Source organism: Leopardus geoffroyi, chromosome B2 (assembly GCF_018350155.1).
Source record: "Leopardus geoffroyi isolate Oge1 chromosome B2, O.geoffroyi_Oge1_pat1.0, whole genome shotgun sequence".
NCBI classification, from domain to species: domain Eukaryota; kingdom Metazoa; phylum Chordata; class Mammalia; order Carnivora; family Felidae; genus Leopardus; species Leopardus geoffroyi.
This window is the reverse complement of record NC_059332.1, coordinates 96786737-96806969: the sequence shown is the minus strand read 5'-3', so window position 1 is coordinate 96806969 and position 20233 is coordinate 96786737. Positions and strand designations below refer to the sequence as shown.

The following is a 20233-nucleotide window of genomic DNA, read 5'->3' as shown; positions in this document are numbered from 1 at the left end:
TGAAGACTCCATTGGTTTTTTTATCTCCCTTGCCTATGTAGTGAAACATAATTGACCCTTCTGTTTTAACACCAACTTAAAAGTGTAAAACATTTTAAGAGACTTCACATTAATATAAAGAACAATTTCTAATAATTAAAACTATTTATCAGCAAACCTGGCTCCTGTGAGGTAGTTATCACTCATCCATCCCTGAAAGGGGTGATTGAGGTTAATTGACCTCTGGGGTCACTTCGATGCTATGAACCTGACTTTTTAGTTTATATCATCCTTCCCTTTTGAAAGGAGGAATGAGAATAATCCCCTATACCTTTATAAAATTGATTGCTAATTAAAGAGTTATTCATTTAACAAATATTTGTAGCCAGCCTAGAGAAATAGGATAGTGTAATTTACAGTGTAGTGAGGGAGAGAGGGAGCAGGAAGATAGATCGCTAAAGAAATAATTACAGGATAGTACAATAAATAATAGCTATGTTCAAAGACTTCCAAGCACAGGAGGAGTTAACTCTGGAAAGTATGGGAAAACATCACAGAAGTGACACGTGGGCCGAGTCTTAAAAGTTCCTTATACAGAAATCTATTTATCACTCACCCTATGACAGCAAAAGTTGTATGGCAAAGAATAAAAAAAGTCGTATGGCACAACTACACAGTGGACCTCTATAGAAATGTTAAATAGAACAAGGAGATTCTATTTAAAAAGAGAAAAAAAAAAAAAAGAAGAACAAGGAGATTCTCTGTAGATGATGTAGAACTATCTACGAGAGATAATATTAAGTGAATAAAACCAGAGTGTAGATGTATGAACATAAACTCTTTACCATCTTTTGTGGTGTAGTTTTCATTAACCATATCTTTCAGGAAGCTATCTGGCTGCATAGAACAGGACTCTAACAACAGTAAGTTAAAAGAGTGCAGTGTTCATCTCAGCTAACAAGAAATCTAGAGGCGGGCACATCAGAGCTGGTATAACTCTCAAAGAAGTAAGTCATTAGGGGCTCAGACTTCTCCGTTCTTCCTGCCCTACTCTCCTTAGGTTGGGGGCCCTCTTTAGGATCCTTAAGTCTCTTCTGCACTCCCAGGTAGCTGTGCCATCTTCCAGACAGAAAGAAGGGGTAAACCCAGATTGCCAAAGATGCAAACCAGCTGAATCTGTCCCCTAACATCAGGAACTCAGGAGATTTCTCAGAAATCCTACCTAGTAGGTTTCTGCTTACATTCTTTGGCCAGATGGTGCTACATGATTACTACTAGCCTCAAGACATCTTGGAGAGGTATTTTTAAGTGAGTACATTGTCACTTTATATATAATCAAACATATATTGGTAGTGAGGAACATAAGAATGGAAAGGTAACTAGCAATGTCTTCCATCCTTACATCTAAAACTAGGATGCTAAAAAATTTGGAGAAATGTTGGGACAAAATGGATCAAAACAGATGGAGTTGTTTAATATAACTGAAAGAAAGTGATTTGGTGGAAATTTTTGTAGAAACATTGATTAATCCTCAGTTTCATTCAATGTGGTAATTACTTCCCTACTCTGATTATTTAACATAAGTGGTATTCATTTGTGACTCTTTTCCAATCAAGATTTAGCATGAAAAATACCCAAGAGTACTAAAATATATGTACATAAAATGGCATGAAGACTTTTATTTAAGATAATTTTTAAAATCCAGTACATTGAAAGTTTACTAGATTGCTTTGGGTGGCTAAAACAGGAAGAAGATAATGAGAAGAAAAATTTCCCAAATTCTTTCATACTGTCACTTCTCTGCTGTACACTAAATTATACTCTTGCATAATGTGATCTAGAGTTGTTTATCTGATGATGAAATCTTAGAAATTGAGAGCACAGTACCAGATAGTGGAATTGCAGGACAGATTTAAAAGATGACAGATCATTTCATTTCTATTTTTTGTAGAAAAGTAGTGTTAGTAATATTTTTGTCTCTTTGTAACTGTTAACTGCCAGTCTAGGTAATTATTTACTTTCAAGCCCTGAATCTTAGGATTTGGGAACTGGAAAGAATTGTTTCTCTTTCAGTGATGAGAAGACCCAGGTCCTAAGAGTTTAAGGAATTTGCCCCTGAACTGTGTGATGTTACCAACAGAAGTAGCACTGTTACCCAGATTCCTGACTGGGCTACATCACTTGATAAATGGTTCTGATCAAATGAGTTGGAAACAACTTGATTACTTTTCCCAGTTATTATCAACAAAAAGAGTCAAATCTATTTATAATATACTCTCTCCTAGAAAATTCTCTTCTGTAGTGCTTAGAACTAGGGATGAAAATTGGACACGTTTTGGTGGGCATATACCAATGTTGGTAACATTGGTAACTTTGGCCTTTTTTCCCTCCTCATTTACTATTCATTATGTAAATAAACATTTTAAATTATCGCTGGTCATTATGACAAGGTGGCTCTGAGTTCCAACTTTGTCCTTTACAAACTGGATGTTCTTGATCAAGTATTTGACCTCCCCAGACCTGCTGTAATTAGAATCACAAGTAGATAATATAAATGAAAGTTCTTTGTAAATTGTGGTTATTGTACAAATTATGGCTTTTCACTTTTACTATTGCAATGTTTTTGTTGATTCTGACCATGTGGCATTTAAAGATTGCTATTTATTTAATGAATGCTGCTTTATGATAAGAAGTGTCTTTATTAAAAGCTCATAATCACTTAGTTTCATCCTCAGGGTAATTCAGAACACCTACAAGTTTTTGCATGCCTGCTTATTACGTTCTTTCATAAGCTGACTGAACGAGACAGCTGCCCAGTGCTTAACCTTTCCTGAGTTAATATACTTGCCCACAGTCCCATTGTGCAATTTTTGTGAAATATGACAATATGGATTTTTACAGTGATTGGTATTGTAAACTGGAGAACAGGATAAAAATACATTTTTCTTTCAGTTACTTTTTTAGAACATAATTTTAAATGTTTGTTTGTTTTTAAATGTTTTCTGTTAACTTCTCAGTAGACCTCTAAGCTTCCATCACTGGTGATTTTCTTTGGGATGTAATGAGGTTTTCGTTGAAACCACAAATTTATTCTTTCTTTAGAAGCTGCTTAACTCACTGGTTCATTTTCTCCTACTCCCCAATTTGTAATCAAGTGCAGAATGTCCACTGGGTCATTTTTACAAATACTGTTTTTTAACAAAGGAAATTAAAAATGTGATTTTTTTTTTTTTTTTGTAGATGCCTAGTTGTGTGGCTCCTTTATTTTATATAATTGTGTCTTTATGTAATTATTGTATCATAGTTGTTAATCTAGTACCGTTTATTGTGTATTTATTTGTCTCCATATCTTAAGGTTGTCCTAAGTCAAATGCTTAAATTTGACCTTTAGGCCAAGCCCTTTTGTTACATTTCCCTTGGATCTTTGTAATAGCTTCTTTCCCCCCACCCCCCATCTCTGTACTTTCATTATCTACTTTTTCATATTCTTCTACATATCACCTTCAGAATATTTTTCCTAAATCATTTTTTAAAAATGTATCATCCCTCCTTCTCAAAAGCACTGCGTGTGTAACAAAGTACAGACCCTTTATCCTAATGTAACCTAGTCACTTATCCATACAGACCCTATCCTCTGGCCAAACTCACCTCCTCACCCTCTGGTCACATTTTCTCCTCTTGCCTTCACCAAGCCTTGATTTCTCTTCTCCCTTATTCTAGGATTCCTAATCACTGTCTTTTCTCTACCCTTTATCTCCAGCTATAGAAATCATACCTATCACCCATGGCCCAGCACAAATGTACCTTATTCAGAGAAAATTGTTTATATTTTTAAATACTTTTTCTTATACTTTATACTTATTTTCTAAGTTTTCTCAAATTTGAATGAAATGCCCTATTTATTTATTCATTTATTTATATACTATTTTTATCCTCAAGTTAACATACAGTGTAGTCTTGACTTCAGGAGTAGAACCCAATGATTCATCTCTTACATATAACACCCAGTGCTCATCCTACAAAGTGTCCTCCTTTATGCCCGTTGCCCAATTAACCCATACCCCTCACTCCACCCCCACCCCCATCAACCCTCAGTTTGTTCTCTGTATTTAAGAGTCTCTTACGGTTTGCTTCCCTCTCTGTTTTTTTCTTATTTTTCCTTCCCTTCCCCTATGTTCATCTGTTAATTTTCTCAAATTCCACATATGAATGAAATCATGTGATACATCTTTCTCTGACTGACTTATTTCACTTAGCAGAATATCCTCCAGTTCCATGTACATTGCTAAAAATGGCAAGATTTCATTTTCTTTTTCATCGCTGGGTAATATTCCATTACATGTGTGCACGCACCACATCGTAATCCATTTATCAGTTCATAAATATTTGGGCTCTTTCCATAATTTGGTTGTTGTTGATAGCACTACTCTAAACATTGGGGTGCATGTGCCCCTTCGAATTAGCATTTTGGTATCCTTTGGATAAATTTCTAGTAATGCAATTGCTGGATTGTAGGGTAGGGTTTTTTGTTGTTGTTGTTCGTTGTTTTTTTTTTGTTGTTTTTTTTTTAGGGTAGTTCTATTTTTAATTTTTTGAGGAACCTCCATACTGTTTTCTAGAGTGGCTGCACCGGTTTGCATTTCCACCAACAGTGCAATAGGGTGCCCTTTCTCCACATCCTCGCCAACATCTGTTGTTTCCTAAGTTGTTAATTTTAGCCTTTCTGATCGGTGTGAGGTGGTATCTCATTGTGTTTTGATTTGTGTTTCCCTGATGATGAGCAATGTTGAGCATCTTTTCATGTGTCTGTTAGCCATCTGGATGTCTTCTTTGGAAAAGTGTCTATTCATGTCTTCTCATTTCTTCACTGGATTATTTGTTTTTCAGGTGTTGAGTTTGGTAAGTTCTTTATAGATTTTGGATACTAATCCTTTATTCTATATGTTATTTGCAAATATCTTCTCCCATTCTGTCAGTTACCTTTTAGTTTTGTTGATTGTTTCCTTTTCTGTGCAGAAGCTTTTTATCTTGATGAGGTCCCAGTAGTTCGTTTTTGCTTTTCTTTCCATGGCTTTCAAAGATATGTCAAGTAAGAATCTTTCAACTGGCATATCTAGGAAGCAGCCTAGGTATAGTGGAAACAGGTTGAACTTTGAAGTCTCTATCAGTTATATGTTGTTACATAACAAACTGCCCCAAAACTTGGTGACTTAAAACTGTAACCATTTTATTTCTCATAGCTCTGTAGGTTGGCTGAACTCATCGTCTGCTGGTTTCTCCTGGGTTTATTTATGTGGCTGCATTTGCCTGGTAGGTCAACTGGAGGGTGGGCATGGTTAGGAAAGGTAGGCCTCTCTCCATGTTGTCTTTCATTCTTCAGGAGGCTAGACTAGGTTTCTTCACAAGTAGTCTTGGGATAGCATACCGAGAGGGTAAGCCCCGGTGCAAAACACTTACAAGACCTTTGGATTTTATCCTGCATTTGCTGGTTTTCTATTGGCCAAACAAGTCATATAATCAACTCAGAGTTAATCAAGGAGGATATGTGACATGGATGTCAGGAGGTATGATTCATTGGTGGACATTGGTATAACCATCTGCCACAGTCCACCTTCAGGTCCCCATGATCCACATTCCTTCCTTATGCAAAATATACTTACCACCTCCCTAAGCCCCAAAGTCTCGTGTATTTCATGGCATCGAGCTCAAGGTCCGTGATCTCATCATCTCATAAGTTTCATTAAGTCCAGATGTGGATGTGGCTCCAGGGGTGCAGCTCCTCAGTCCAAGGAACTAAAAGGATAAGTTACTACCCCTACCATTACTACACATCCAGTTTGGAATAGTGAGTCAGGAACAAAACAATAATAGTCACTTCCATTAATGGGGCGCTTGGGTGGCTCAGTCGGTTGAGTGTCTGACTTTGGCTCAGGTCATGATCTCACAGTCTGTGAGTTCAAGCCCCACGTTGGGCTCTGTGCTGACAGTTCAGAGCCTGGAGCCTGCTTCGGATTCTGTGTCTCCCTCTCTCTCTGCCCCTCCCCGGCTCATGCTCCATTTCTCTCTCTCTGTCAAAAATAAATAAACATTAAAAAAATTTTTTTTTAAAGAGGGAGAATTGGGAAGCACATAACAATCATTTGCCCATAGTAATTCTGAAATCCAGCTGGACACCTATTATCAGGACCTCCTACTCTAGAAGTAAAGAATATTTTTTGACTAGGGCCCAGACTGTTTCCTGGGAGAGATTCCCCAACCATTGTACTCCAGAATCCTTTGCCCTCCAAACTATTTTCCTTGGAAATTTTCAGAAAGAAATGATTTAGAGATAGCTATACTTGTGGTAAAATAGCATAACATATAGACTTGTCAAATCACTATGTTATACACCTGAAACTAATGTAACACTATGTGTCAACTATACTTCCAATTAAAAAAAGAGACAAGATGGGGCGCCTGGGTGGTTCAGTCAGTTAAGTGTCTGACTCTTGATTTCAGCTCAGGTCATGATCTCACGGTTTATGAGATTGAGCCCCGTGTCAGGCTCTGGGCTGACAATGGAGAGACTGCTTGGGATTCTCTCTCGCTGTCTCTGCCCCTCTCCCACTAGTGTACTCGTGCACTCACACACAGTCTCTCAAATAAACATTTAAAAAAAAAAAAAGATGACTCATACTTGTATTTGAGTAGCTATCTCAGCCTGATTGCTTGTCCATGGAAAGTTGGTTTAGAAGCTCCTTTTTTTCTTTTTTCTTTTTCCTTTCTTCCTTTTGAACTGTCAACTGTCACTTGAGTTGAAGCTCATACAACTCCCTCAAAAGCTTTTTGGGATTTCTGTGAATGTCATTAACGTTCATTCCGTACCCTAAAAGGCATATCCATAGTTCTTTTTTGAGGTAGACTTGTCTACTTTAGGTTGAGTATAAGGCTCCTATGGGGCAATACCCTTAAAATTCTTAGAAACCTTTTGTCTAGCCAAAGGGGTCAATCAGGCATCAACTTAAATTTGTTAGGTCTTTAGAAAAGGTCTTATAGCTGTAGTTTTGATTTGATTTTTTTTCCTAATACCATTTCTTTCTTTGAAGTCTTTTTTTTCTGAAGAGACTGGAAATGTGAAGGTTCTCTTTTCAACCTAGCAAGTCTTTTCTCCTTCACAGGTCCTCTAAACTGCTTCCAAACTCACAATTCTCCCTTTAGCTCATCTCTCTTGTACCTTGTACACAGCTGAAATAATCCAGATGACATTTCATCATTCTGCCTGGTAATCCTCTTATCCAGATACATAATTTTATTATACGTTTTCTATTTTTCAGGTTACCATAGGCAATAGTTTTGCCAGTTGTTTCACTACCTTCTAACATAACATGTCCCTTCTCAGTCTCCAGTAACAATTTCTTCACTGCCTTTCTAGCTTCCACTAAGAATTTGCTGTCTCTTTAGCTTTCACATTTAGAACCCACCATTCAGACTCAAAGCCACTGACACATATTTTAGGCTTTTGTTGAACAGCACGCCATCCCAGATATACTAGTTTCTGTATCAGATATCTGTTGCTGCATAGCAAACTACCCTATAATTTACTAATTTGAAATAGTCATTTTATTGCACATTCTGTGGATTGACCAGATGGTTCTTCTACCTAGGGTCACTCATGTGACCACTTTGGACAAGTCTTAATACAGAAGCATTTTTTAGGCTTGCTTGTGTCATGTTTGCTAAGGTCTTTTTGGCCAAAGTCAGTTAATATGGCCAAACCCAGAGTTAGTGTGGATGGGACAACACAGGGGCATGGAAGCCAAGAGGTGTGATTCACATGAAGCTGTTTGTAACAGATTCCAACAGATTTCGAGCTCTACATTGCTGTGTGCCTTTGGGAAAATCATTTAACGGTGTGTAGCAATTTTCTCATCTGTAAAAAGGAATTAGTAATACCTATCATAGGATGGTTGTGAAATTTAAATATTTTAGTAATTTTTTATGATTTTAAAATAATGCTTTTGTTATTAGAGAAAATGTCCAAACTATAGAAAAGTATTAAAAAAGAAACATTTCTTGAGATCCCATCTGATACAGTACTATACTATAGGCTCCTCGAGGGCCTTCTCTATTTTCTTTACTACTGTAGATATATATCTTGGCTTTGTATTCTGAAATGTAAGGTCTTTGAAGGAAAAGAACTATGGATATGTTCATCTCTGTAAATCCCATAGCTTTGCATTAGGGTTAAAAAAGATAATGTGTAGAAGTGCTTGGCTTAATGCTTGACACAGGTTATGTTCCCCCCTTAAATTGGAGTTTCATTAGATCCTAGTAAGGATTTTTAGATATCCTAAAATTACAGAGGTGGAAAAGGTATGCTGAGAACAGATCATCTAAATGGATCTCTGGAGGGTGGCCTCCACTGCCCAGCTTCTCTCTGAGGAATCCTGGTTATTCATGGCATGGAGGGTGAGGAATGTTCCAGGGAAGGAACATGTCGAGATCTGCTTATAGGGGTGCCTGGGTGGCTCAGTTGGTTAAGTGTCCAATTCTTGATCTCGGCTCAGGTCATGATCTCATAGTTCCTGAGTTCAAGCCCCATGTCAGGCTCTGTGCTGACAGCTCAGAGCCTAGAGCCTGGAGCCTGGGTTGGAGTCTGTGTATTCCTCTCTCTCTGACCTTCCCCCACTCACGTTCTGTCTCTCTCTCTCTCTCAAAAATAAGTAAATACTAAAAAAAAAAATCTGAGTATAGATGCCAAAGTGATCAGTAGAGAGGCCTCTATTAAAAACTCCATTAAAAAAGAATAATCTAAAAAAGAGAGAGAGAGGGGCGCCTGGGTGGTGCAGTCGGTTAAGCGGCCGACTTCAGCCAGGTCACGATCTCGCGGTCCGTGAGTTCGAGCCCCGCGTCAGGCTCTGGGCTGATGGCTCAGAGCCTGGAGCCTGTTTCCGATTCTGTGTCTCCCTCTCTCTCTGCCCCTCCCCCGTTCATGCTCTGTCTCTCTCTGTCCCAAAAATAAATAAACGTTGAAAAAAAAAAATTAAAAAAAAAAAAAAAGAGAGAGAGAGACTAGGCATTGAAATATTTTATTGTTAAAAACTGAAGTCTGACATTACCGATATGATGGTTTTCTTGACACTCAGACAAGTCTTACTTTCACGTTTTAGTCAAAGAAGTTTGGCAGAGATCACAGAACTTATCCACACTGCTCTCCTTGTACATCGTGGGATAGTAAATTTAAGTGAATTGCAATCCTCTGATGGACCACTGAAAGACATGCAATTTGGAAATAAAATAGCTATCCTGAGCGGAGACTTTCTTCTAGCAAATGCCTGCAACGGACTAGCTCTGCTACAGAACACCAAGGTAATACCGGGCAGGGTTTGCTTATGTCTGGGTGACCTTTAGATGGCTCTTGGTTGACTGCTGGAGCTGTGGAGGTCTGTGTGCCCTGCTGCCCCAGCCCCCCCACGTGTGGATGCTCAGTAAAATTGGGATGATGGTGGTGGCAATGTCCACATCAGGTAAAACACAAATGCCAAGAAAGAGTTTTAAAATTAACTTCTTTTTCTGCTGGTTGTAATTAATTATTTGTTAACTATATCAGTATGGTTAAATAACACAAAGTATATCTATAAACAAATATTACCTATCATCTCACTACCCAGAGACAACCACTGTTAGTTAATATTGTGATGTATTTTCTCTCAGGCTTTTTGTTTGTTTGCTTACTCCTACCTTCATGTTGTAACATAGGTGAGAACTAACATTATAAGGTTTTTTTAATCCTGCCTATTTTTTCCTGCTTCATATTATGATGTGGGCACGTTCCCATGTTATTAACACTTTTCACAAACTTGTTAATGGTTGCGTAATATTCAGTTATTTATTTATTTGTTGGTTTATTTTTGTGAGACAGAGACTGAGCATGAACGGGGAAAGGGCAGAGAGAGAGGGAGACACAGAATCTGAAGCAGGCTCCAGGCTCTGAGCTGTCAGCACAGAGCTCGACACAGGGCTCGAACTCACGAACTGCAAAATCATGATCTGAGCCAAAGTCGGATGCTTAACCGACTGAACCACTCAGGCACCCCAATATTCAGTTATTTAGATGTAATATCACTTCTTTAACAAATTTCTCATTTTTGGAATTTAAGTTGCTTCTAATTTTTTACTGTCATAAATAGATATGCAGTAAACATCTTTACATATCAATTTTCCTCATTCCAGATTATTTTGTTAAGATAAATACCTAAAAGTGGTTCAAAGGGCTTAAACATTTTTAGCGTATTGGCAAGCTGCTTTCTAGAAAGATTATAGAGTTATTCCTTATATATGAATTTGAATCAGGTTTAGCTATAAAATAACAGTGGCCTAAACAAGACAGAATCACTCTTTCTCATGTAAAAACATCCAGGACTAAACAGTCCAGGATTGAGTCTACAAAGTCAAGAACCTGGGCTTTTTCTGTCTTACTCCTCTGCCATCCCTATCTTACTACTTTATTTATGGCCCCAAATAGCTGTCATCATGTTCTCACTCTGGTCAATAGGAAGGGAGGAGGAGGAAGGACAGAGAAGGACAGGTCTCCTTCTCCTAAAGATCAAATGAGGGTACATCCTGGTTTGCTAAGGACAGTCTCAGTATATGTCTGCTGTCCCAGAATCCCATCTGACTTAACATTTGTCCTGGAATTTTTTTTAACAGAGGACGATTAATAATGGCATTAGAATGAGGCAGGATGGGTTTCATAGATGTCTACTTTATACCTCCAACCTCCGCCTCAGTTTTTGTCTCATCTAAGCTAATAGTATGTGAGAACCGTGTACAGTGGAGAGTGTTCTCATGGTAAGGTGATATTAAATCTGGAGGACAAGCAGAAATAACTTTCCAGACACCTCCCAATCAAGGATAGCACACAAGGCAGTTGGTGGTACAACGAAGTGTCCTGCATGTCGAGGTTAACAGTTAACTTCTCCCTGTATCAGGTGTGGAAGTTTTTGGCACTGCTGGCCCAGCAGTGGGCCACTTGATGTATCAGCCAACTGCACTGCGGCCCATGTATGGCCTTTGAGAGTCACCAAGTCACCAGTCCAAAAGCTCAGTGGGAAGCAGAGTAAGGTGGAAGTTAGGTGTCTGTGAGTTACGTATGGAAAATCAAGGCTGATCAGGGGAGGCGGTAGAGAGTAGACTGAGCACGCTTGCTTGTGCGGTGTTAACCTGTAACTGTTTGATTGTTTGGCGACGCTTTGTTTTTTGCAGTGAACCCTTCTGGCAACAATAAGCTAAAAACTATATATTTCATTTTTTTTTTTTTTTAATTTTTTTTTTTTTTCAACGTTTATTTATTTTTGGGACAGAGAGAGACAGAGCATGAACGGGGGAGGGGCAGAGAGAGAGGGAGACACAGAATCGGAAACAGGCTCCAGGCTCTGAGCCATCAGCCCAGAGCCTGACGCGGGGCTCGAACTCACGGACGGCGAGATCGTGACCTGGCTGAAGTCGGACGCTTAACCGACTGCGCCACCCAGGCGCCCCTCATTTTTTTTTTTAAGTACTAAGATAGTTGGTAAGGAATGTGTAATTCTCATAAAATGTTGGCATTTACTATCCACTGTGGAGGCCATTTTGTTATCACTGACCGCATGAAAACAAGAAGTATCAAATCTGCTGAAAAAGTATCAGGATCTATTTCCAAAGTCAGCAGTTACTTTAAGAAGACTTCCTGAGGATGAGGGTTTCACACATGCCACTGCAGAAGGTATATACACATACCTCACTGTGAAGCCTAACTTTTGTTTAGACAGATGTCTGTTTTTCTAAATTAATTTCACTCATTTTCGACTGTGGGTTTTGTGGGGTTTTTTTAATTTATTTATTTTGAGAGAGAGAGAGAGAGAGCAAGCAGGGGAAGGACAGAAAGAGAGAATCACAAGCAGGCTCCACGCTATCAACACATAGCCCAATGCAGGGCTTGAACTCGTGAACCATGAGATCATGACCTGAGCCGAAATCAAGAGTCAGACGCTTAACTGACTGAGACACCCAGGCACCCTTCAGCTACAAGTTTTTATGTGCACATAGGAATAAGGGAAGCGATAACTTTATTTTTCTTGGCCCCATTGGCCAAAGAAAAACTTTGCAAACAGTTAAATAATTCCAGTTTTAGTTGACTGTCATCAGGTACTTCAAATAATTAAATCATTTTAGTTAATTCAAAAAATGTTTTATTTTTTTCATCCATTCATGGAATCAAGGTAAAGCTTCTGAAAGTATATTCTACCAGAGATTAAGCCATTATGAGTGAGATCAGAAGTTCAGCTTGAAGTACAATGTGGAAGATAAAATTACTAGTTTATAATAATAATACAAGTACACATTTTGCTGAGGTACACACAGTGTTGTGGTAAAAACAAGGTTCTTACTACATTGAGATTCCTGTGGAGTACTTGGAACTGGTTGTGGCATACCTGTAACTCATAATTGCATCCAAACCAGTGTCCACATTCTACTAATTGCAATAGATGGAATTGTTATAAATATTTACGAGTATTTTTATGTTCAAGTCTTTGAACTACATGATTTTGGGGATTTTGGTATTGAGTACAAAACATAGTTCAGCACTGCAGTATGTTCCTTCTGTCTTTGTTGCCTGTCATTCATCAGATTTTCAAAATCTTTATGCCCAACAATGGTATTGAACTTTTTTATAAATTTTGATGACATCTTGTTCAGAATCAATTGGAAATCTGAAATCAAGGGTTCAACAGATAGAACACAAAATGAAACTTTTAGGGAATTACAATGAATTCCCTAACCAATCAAGGAATTACAGTTAATGAAAATCCCATTGGATTTTTTCTTTGCAAAAGCAAGGAAGGAGCACAACAAGATAAATAGTAAGAACTCAAATGCTACCCAAGATTAAAATTTTAAATTATGTAATTGTGATTTGGAATATCTCACCTTGCAGGAAGAATCTTTTGGTAGTGTGCCTATTTTGAATAAATTATACACACACATGAATGAAATGAAATTGAGAAGGCCTAGATTTTGTAGCATCTAATTTTAGCAAAGCATTCAAAAGAATTGTAGAGACAATTTATTTGACAAGCTTTGTCTTATAAAAATATTTGTCGAAAGAAGGTACTCTGAAGGAAGCAAAAAGACAGTACCTTGAAAATATTTGGGCTAGAATAGTTACACTTTACAATATTTAAAAAATCAGAATTGAGGGACACCTGGGTGGCAGGCTCAGTTGGGTAACCATCCAACTGTTGATCTCAGCTCAGGTTTTGATCTGAGGGTCATGAGTTCAAGCCCTGTGTTGGGCTCTGCACTGGGCATGAAGCCCACTTAAAAAAAATTAGGGGGCGCCTGGGTGGTTCACTAGGTTAAGTGTCCAACTTCAGCTCGGGTCATGACCTCACGGTTCTTGAGTTTGAGCCCCGCGACAGGCTCTGTGCTGACAGCTCAGAGCCTGGATCCTGCTGTGGATTCTGTGTCTCCCTCTCTCTACCCTTGCCCACTCATACTCTCTCTGTCTTTCTCTCTCTCTCTCTCTCTCTCTCTCTCTCTCTCTCTCTCTCTCTCAAAAATAAATAAGCATTTAAAAATTTTTTTAAAAAAATTAGAATTGAGTTTCTCTTCCACTTTGGAAATTTGCTTAGAGCTTACTGGGTAACTCAGAACTTGTAGAATGAGCATTTTCTCAATTAAAAATATTATGGTCTACCAATAAAATCAAATGAAGATATCAATAATTTCATATTAGTCATAAACTGCAACTGTGAAGAATATTGCTGGCAGTTTTATTTTTAAATGCCATATTTTCTTTGTAATTTTTTTTTTTTTTTTTTGTGAGAGAGAAAAGGAGCAAGTGAGCAAGGGCAGAGAGAGAGGGAGAGAGAGAGAGAGAGAGACAAGTGGGGCTCATCCAAAGTGAGGCTCATGTTCACCTGAAGTTGGGGCTCATGCTCACCCGATGCAGGACCCAAACTCATGAACCATGAGATCGTGACCTGAGCCGAAGTCAGATGCTTAACTGACTGAGCCACCTAGGTGCCCCTAAATGCTGTATTTTTAAAAGCACATTCTTCAGGGACATCTGGCTGGCTCAGTCAGTAGAGGCATGTGACTGTTGATCTCGGGGTTGTAGGTTTGAGGCCTTCATTGGGTGTAGAGATTTCTTTAAAATAAAATCTTTCAAAAAAAATAAGATAAAAGCGCATTCTTCAGAAAAATGCTAGTTACACAAGATTAGCAATGAATTAGAGTATGTGAATATTTACCAAGAATAATTATTTTACTGGTTATTTTTTAATACTCAGATGATCAATATAAACTTCTTTTTTATTTTGTTGTAATGTATATGGATATATTTTTCTTTCTTTTTAAATTTCATTTTTGAAAATAGTTTTTGAGTAGAACTTGTTAACAAGCCCACCAACATAATAAAATCATTTATTAGTTAATAACTACGTGTTTTGGGGCACCTGAATGCCTCAGCCTATTAAGCACAGGGCTCCGTGCTAATGTCACAGAGCCTGCTCAGGTGTCTTCCTGCCCCCTCACTGCCCCTGCCCAACTAATGCATGTGTGCTCGCTCACTCTCTCTCAAAATAAATAAACTTTAAAAAATAAATACATGTTTCAAAAAGTGTAAAATTTTAATTTTTTAGCACTCACTTTTACTCTCAAGTGTCCCAGTTTGGTTGATAAATTTTATAGTATCACCACTTTACAGACATTTCTCAGAAGTTGCTCAAGATCATTCTGCTTACCTACTGGCCAGAATTGAATTATATGGCCACACCTACTTATAAGGGAGGCTAGGAAATATAAACTTCATTTTGGGGAGCCACATGCGCAGCCAAAAATCTGAAAGATATGGATAATGGACACTGGGAGACAAATAGCATTTTGCCCTATCTCCCCATCACACTTTTGGCTATATTTTTATGAGACCGATCTGCTGATTTTTAGGGAGAAAATGGTAGGGTACCTCTAATATACAGTTTACAATCATGTGAAAAGGAAACCAGTAAGAAATGAATTGGTTATATAAAATAGAATAATAGAGAATCTCAGATCTCCCACCAGAGATTTATTACCATTTGGGCATTCTTTTTATTTACCCTCAAATTGCTCTGTTTTCTGTGTGTATAGTCTACTGTGATGGGTCTCACTAAATTCTCTCCTTTACTGGAATTCACATGTTAGCAGAAGGGTGTTTGATCCACTGCCTTGGAGAGCCATTCTATGACTGCATCGTCTGTCTTGCCTCTTGACCGTGCCTGCTGTGGTCTGTGATGAACTTTGGGTCTTAGGGAAGGAGAAGACCTCAGAAGGTACAGGCCTCGTGTGGTTTCCGGGTGTCTTGCACTATACATGACTAGCTGTGGTCGTATACACTGGCCACTCATGGATTAGACCCACATACCTAAGAAGAAGAGATATTCTGGATGTAGTAACTAGATCCACATTTTTGTAATTAGCTCTCAGCCTGGCCCCTACCTTAAAACAAGACTTACTGCCTTGAGACAAATTTCTGTTTTCTCTAATCATTCGTTTTAACTTACTTTAAGCTATTCTGATGAAATCTTATATAAGGTTAAGATGGTGGTATTTAGCACAAATATAATTATGCTGTAATGACACAAACAAGTATTCACTTGCTTTAACCACTCACTTTATGGGAATGATATTTAATGTGTTCCTTTTTCTTAACTATCTTGTATCATTCACACATGCTTTCTTTTAGTGTGGTTCAAGTTCAGGGAAAATGGAGGCTTTACTCCCATCAAAATCAATTGAGATTCATGGTTTGTGAAATCCACTCTTTGTGTTTTGCATTCAGAAGCATCACTATAAATGTTCCAGAGACTAAGACCTCCACCATCTGCTCCATTAGGCACTGGATTTCAGTGGCAGTATTTGATTAAAAAAAAAAGAAAAAAATACAAAACAAAAACTTAGCATATCCAAGCGACAGTTAAGCCTGAAGCTTCTTGAAATAAGAATGATTAGGTATTTCCTTCCTCTTCAGTGAGTCCTGTACCTTCATGGTCTCTGCACAGTTTTGTACTTTTAGATTTTCATTTTATTGACTTTTGTCTGGTGAGCAGGTTTTTTTCCTTTTTAGGCCCACGGTATATTGTTTTGTTTTGTTTTTTTAATTTGATAGTTGTGTGTTTGATTGAAGCCTTTATTCTATGAATCATTCTGTTCATCAAAAAAAAAAAAGAATCCTTTTGCACCTTGTTCTTCAAAATTTGAAGGCTCTACAAAGGTCAATTTCAAAAGACACTTCACTGCATCAGCTCTGTGAAAGATCTTGAATACCATGTCCAGGTGTCTATAATCGATCTTCTGCCATTCTAGGCTTCTACTAGCTCTCTTTTAATCCTAATAGATGATTTCCAAACCATATATATGAACAATAGTTTAAACTGATTATAGGGGGTAAAGTTCTTGAAAGTCAAGAGTTATCTTTGATAAAACAAATCTTCCATATTGAGAATCAATTCCTTTTATTTAAAGACTTGGCAGTTTAGGGGAGCCTGAGTGGCTCAGTCGGTTGAGCATCCCACTCTTGATTTCGACTCAGGTCATGATCCCAGGGTCATGGCATCGAGCCCACGTCTCAAGCCTGCTTGAGATACTTCTCTCTCTTTCCTTCTGCCCCTCTCCCTTATTCATGCTCTTGCACACTCTAAATAAATAAGTAAATAAATAGGGTTTAAAAAAATTTTTTTTAATGTTTATTTTCTGAGAGAGAAAGAGCATGAGTGGAGGTGGAGGAGCAGAGAGAGAGGGAGACAGAGAATCTGAAACAGGCTCCAGGCTCTGAGCTGTCAGCACAGAGCCCGACGCGGGGCTCGAACTCATGGACCATGAGATCATGACCTGAGCCGAAGTCAGATGCTTAACCGACTGAGCCACCCAGGCACCCCGGCAGTTTATTTTTTTAAAGAAAGTAAAGTTATATCTCAGAAGAAGACTAATTTTATTAAATAAATTCCCAGAAACTTAAATTGATTAAGGATAATACTAATCACAGGGGCGCCTGGGTGGCGCAGTCGGTTAAGCGTCCGACTTCAGCCAGGTCACGATCTCGCAGTCCGTGAGTTCGAGCCCCGCATCAGGCTCTGGGCTGAGGGCTCAGAGCCTGGAGCCTGTTTCCGATTCTGTGTCTCCCTCTCTCTCTGCCCCTCCCCCGTTCATGCTCTGTCTCTCTCTGTCCCAAAAATAAATAAACGTTGAAAGAAAAAAAAAAAAAAAAAAGGATAATACTAATCATTAATAAGAATTTTTTGTGTGGAGGAGGAGGTAGTGATAAATGTTTCTCTGGGACAGTATAAAGTTTTTTAAAGTTCTCTACGTATGGTTAATGTCTTAGTAAAGTTAGATTTCTCCTTAATGACGTTTTAATGTTCTCTTACAAGAAAGAAAATTTGCTGAGAGATAAACAGATAAAGAAGATGAATATATATACCATGTGCTATATATGGGGTGTGTGTGTGTGTGTGTGTGTGTGTGTGTGTGTGTATGAATATTACTCAGCCATAAAAAATAAAGAAATCTTGCCATTTGTGACAACATGGATGGACCTAGAGGGTATTATGCTAAGTGAAATAAGTCATACACAGAAAAGCAAATGTCATATAATGTCACTTATATGTGGAATCTAAAAAACAAAACGAATGAACAAACAGAATGGAACACTTTTACATACAGGAAATAAACTATTGGTTGCCAGGGGGGCGGGGGTGGGTGGGATGGGTGAAATAGGTGAAGGGGATTAAGAAGTATAAACTTCCAGTTATAAATAAGTCACGAGGATGTAATGTACAGCATAAAGAACATAGTCAGTAACATTATAATAACTTTGTATGGTGATGGATGGTAACTAGACTTATTGTAGGGATCATTTAACAATATATAAAAATATGAAATCAGTGATATATACCTAAAACGAACAGGATATTGTTTGTCAGTTATACTTTAATTTTAAAAAGGAGAAGAAAAATTTGTCAGCAATAGCAATGAAAGAGACACCACAGCAGTGAGGGAGCAGACAGAACTTAATACAGAATTTCTGTATATAGTATGTCACTTTTGTCACAGTGACAGCTTTTTTTGGAGGGTGTGTATTTAACTTGGTAATTAAAGTTAGCATATTTGTAGCAACTTTAATTTTTTATGACTTATTCATTCTACCAATGTTCCATTTTCTTGTGCTACTGAATTCTTGTCTGAATTTCTGTATTATGTGTTTATCTCTGTACTTCTCCTGGGGCAGACCATTAAGATGAAGGGTTCTGCAGTCATCAGAAATTCAGAGCTGTTTTATAATTGCCAAGGGTAAAATTAGCAAAGTCAATTATTCTCCCTTTGGCTTTTCCCTGAAGATATTAGGGGTCTTCAAGGTAATTGCCTTAGGTAACATTTAGATTTTTAAATATCTCTAAGTATAGAAATTGGTATATTAATCCTCTGGTAATTGTCTTCTTACTGTTCTAGCTCTGGTCACATAAATGTGAATTAACAAGATTTTGAATTCAAGAGTGAGTTTTGAATTCAAGAGTAGTGTTTGAGTTTTCATTCATTTTCAGTTATGGAACCTAAGGTCAGCTTTTTGTTTTGGTACTTCATTGTACACAGACCCTAGACTTGGAGACTTTAGAATGCCTCTTTTTAAGCCATAAAGTCCCTGACTCCATTGAAATAAATTGCTTTATATTGTGTTCATGTAGAACATCACTGGATCCTGAAATGATGGGGTCATACCAGAATCTAAAATTTTAGTATCTGAGCATCAAACTATCAATGAGACATGCTGAATAATTGGGGGAAAAACATGAAGTGGAGAAGCACTATAATTTAGAAATCTGGCTAACTATTAGGGGCTTTTTCTGGTTTCTGTTTATTTTGTAGACTAGATCTTTATTTTAGGATTAAGCCACAGTACAAATACGGCTGTTTGGATTACTGCTTGTCATCTTTTTTCTCTAAGTCTTTTATTTTACATGTATAGTGATAACCCTAGTATTTGAACAATTGAATTCAGGGGCACCTGGATGACTCAGTTGTGGTTTCGGCTCAGGTCGTAATCTTAGAGTACGTGAGTTTGAGCCCTGTGTTGGGCTCTGTGCTGACAGTGCAGAGCCTGCCTGGAATTCTCTCTCTCCCCTACTGTGTCCTTCCCGGGATCATGTGCACGTGCACTCTCTCTCAAAATAAATAAATAAACTTTTAAAAAAATAATAAAAAAATGAATTGACCATGCTATTTTTTTCTCATTATAGTCGTTTTCATTTAATGGACCTATCACTATACATCAGGTGGGAAACTGTGCCTTACCTTGGGTCTTGTCTGAGCACCCAAGAACATTGTCATGATGTCATTCCTGGGAACTGTTCTATTAAGCATTAGTGACTTATGTTTCTAAATAATTAGGGGCACAGATGTACTCTTTACATAGCTGATGTATTTCCTTATGTTAACTTTGTTTTCCTAAAGGCATAAATATGTTGTTTACAAGGAAGAATTTTGTTTGTATAAATATGCTCAATTTATGCATATAAATCTCCTCCTTTTATACCATCTATATATTTTAATAAAAAGAGGGCTATTGGTTATTCCATGTTTGTATTATCGGTTACATTAATTCTACTTTCAAATTCATGTTAAAAAGTGAAACCTAGGCTCACTTGGCTGGCTCAGTTAAGTAGAGCATGTAACTCTTGTTCTTGTGGTCACGAGTTCAAGCACCATGTTGGGTGTAGAGCCTACCTTAAAAAAAAAAAAAATGAAAACTAGAAACATGCTATATCATATGAAATTTGAGATTTTCTTTATCATATTCATTTAAAATAGACATTGTGACCTTGTGTGTTTATAGTCTTGTCAGCACTATTTTACTTGTGGAAATTATTGATTATGTTTTAGCCTCTTTAGTCTGACACCCAAGATTAATGTCCTTTTCTACATATAACCCTTCTCAAGTATAGATTTTCATGACTAGCTTAAATGTGTGCAGAAGGTAAGTAGGGTGTCATATATTGTAACAATAAAGGCAGTTATCTCCCTATCAATTGAATAAAGAAGCCAAAATGTTATCATAAAATTACAATTTCAAAGTCCCCAAATTTTTGCAGTTTTTTTTTTATCATGTGCTAACAAAGCTACCCATTAAACAGACACTATATCCATTTTCTGAGCCACTTCCTTGATCTTTAAAGCAAAAGTGATAAATGATTAGTATTTG

General features: G+C 37.7%; 1 protein-coding gene across 3 annotated transcripts in view; it reads left to right on the top strand.

The window, feature by feature from the left end:
- Positions 1-20233, top strand: part of PDSS2 (decaprenyl diphosphate synthase subunit 2) — a 293765-nt gene that overhangs the window by 152686 nt on the left and 120846 nt on the right. For all 3 annotated transcript variants that reach the window (XR_006717454.1, XR_006717453.1, XM_045499185.1), the window contains exon 3: positions 9129-9327. Coding sequence is in view for 1 of the 3 variants with exons in the window: in XM_045499185.1 (XP_045355141.1) it covers positions 9129-9327 (199 nt within the window). In the remaining 2 variants the exon portion in view is untranslated. The remainder of the gene's footprint in view (positions 1-9128; positions 9328-20233) is intronic.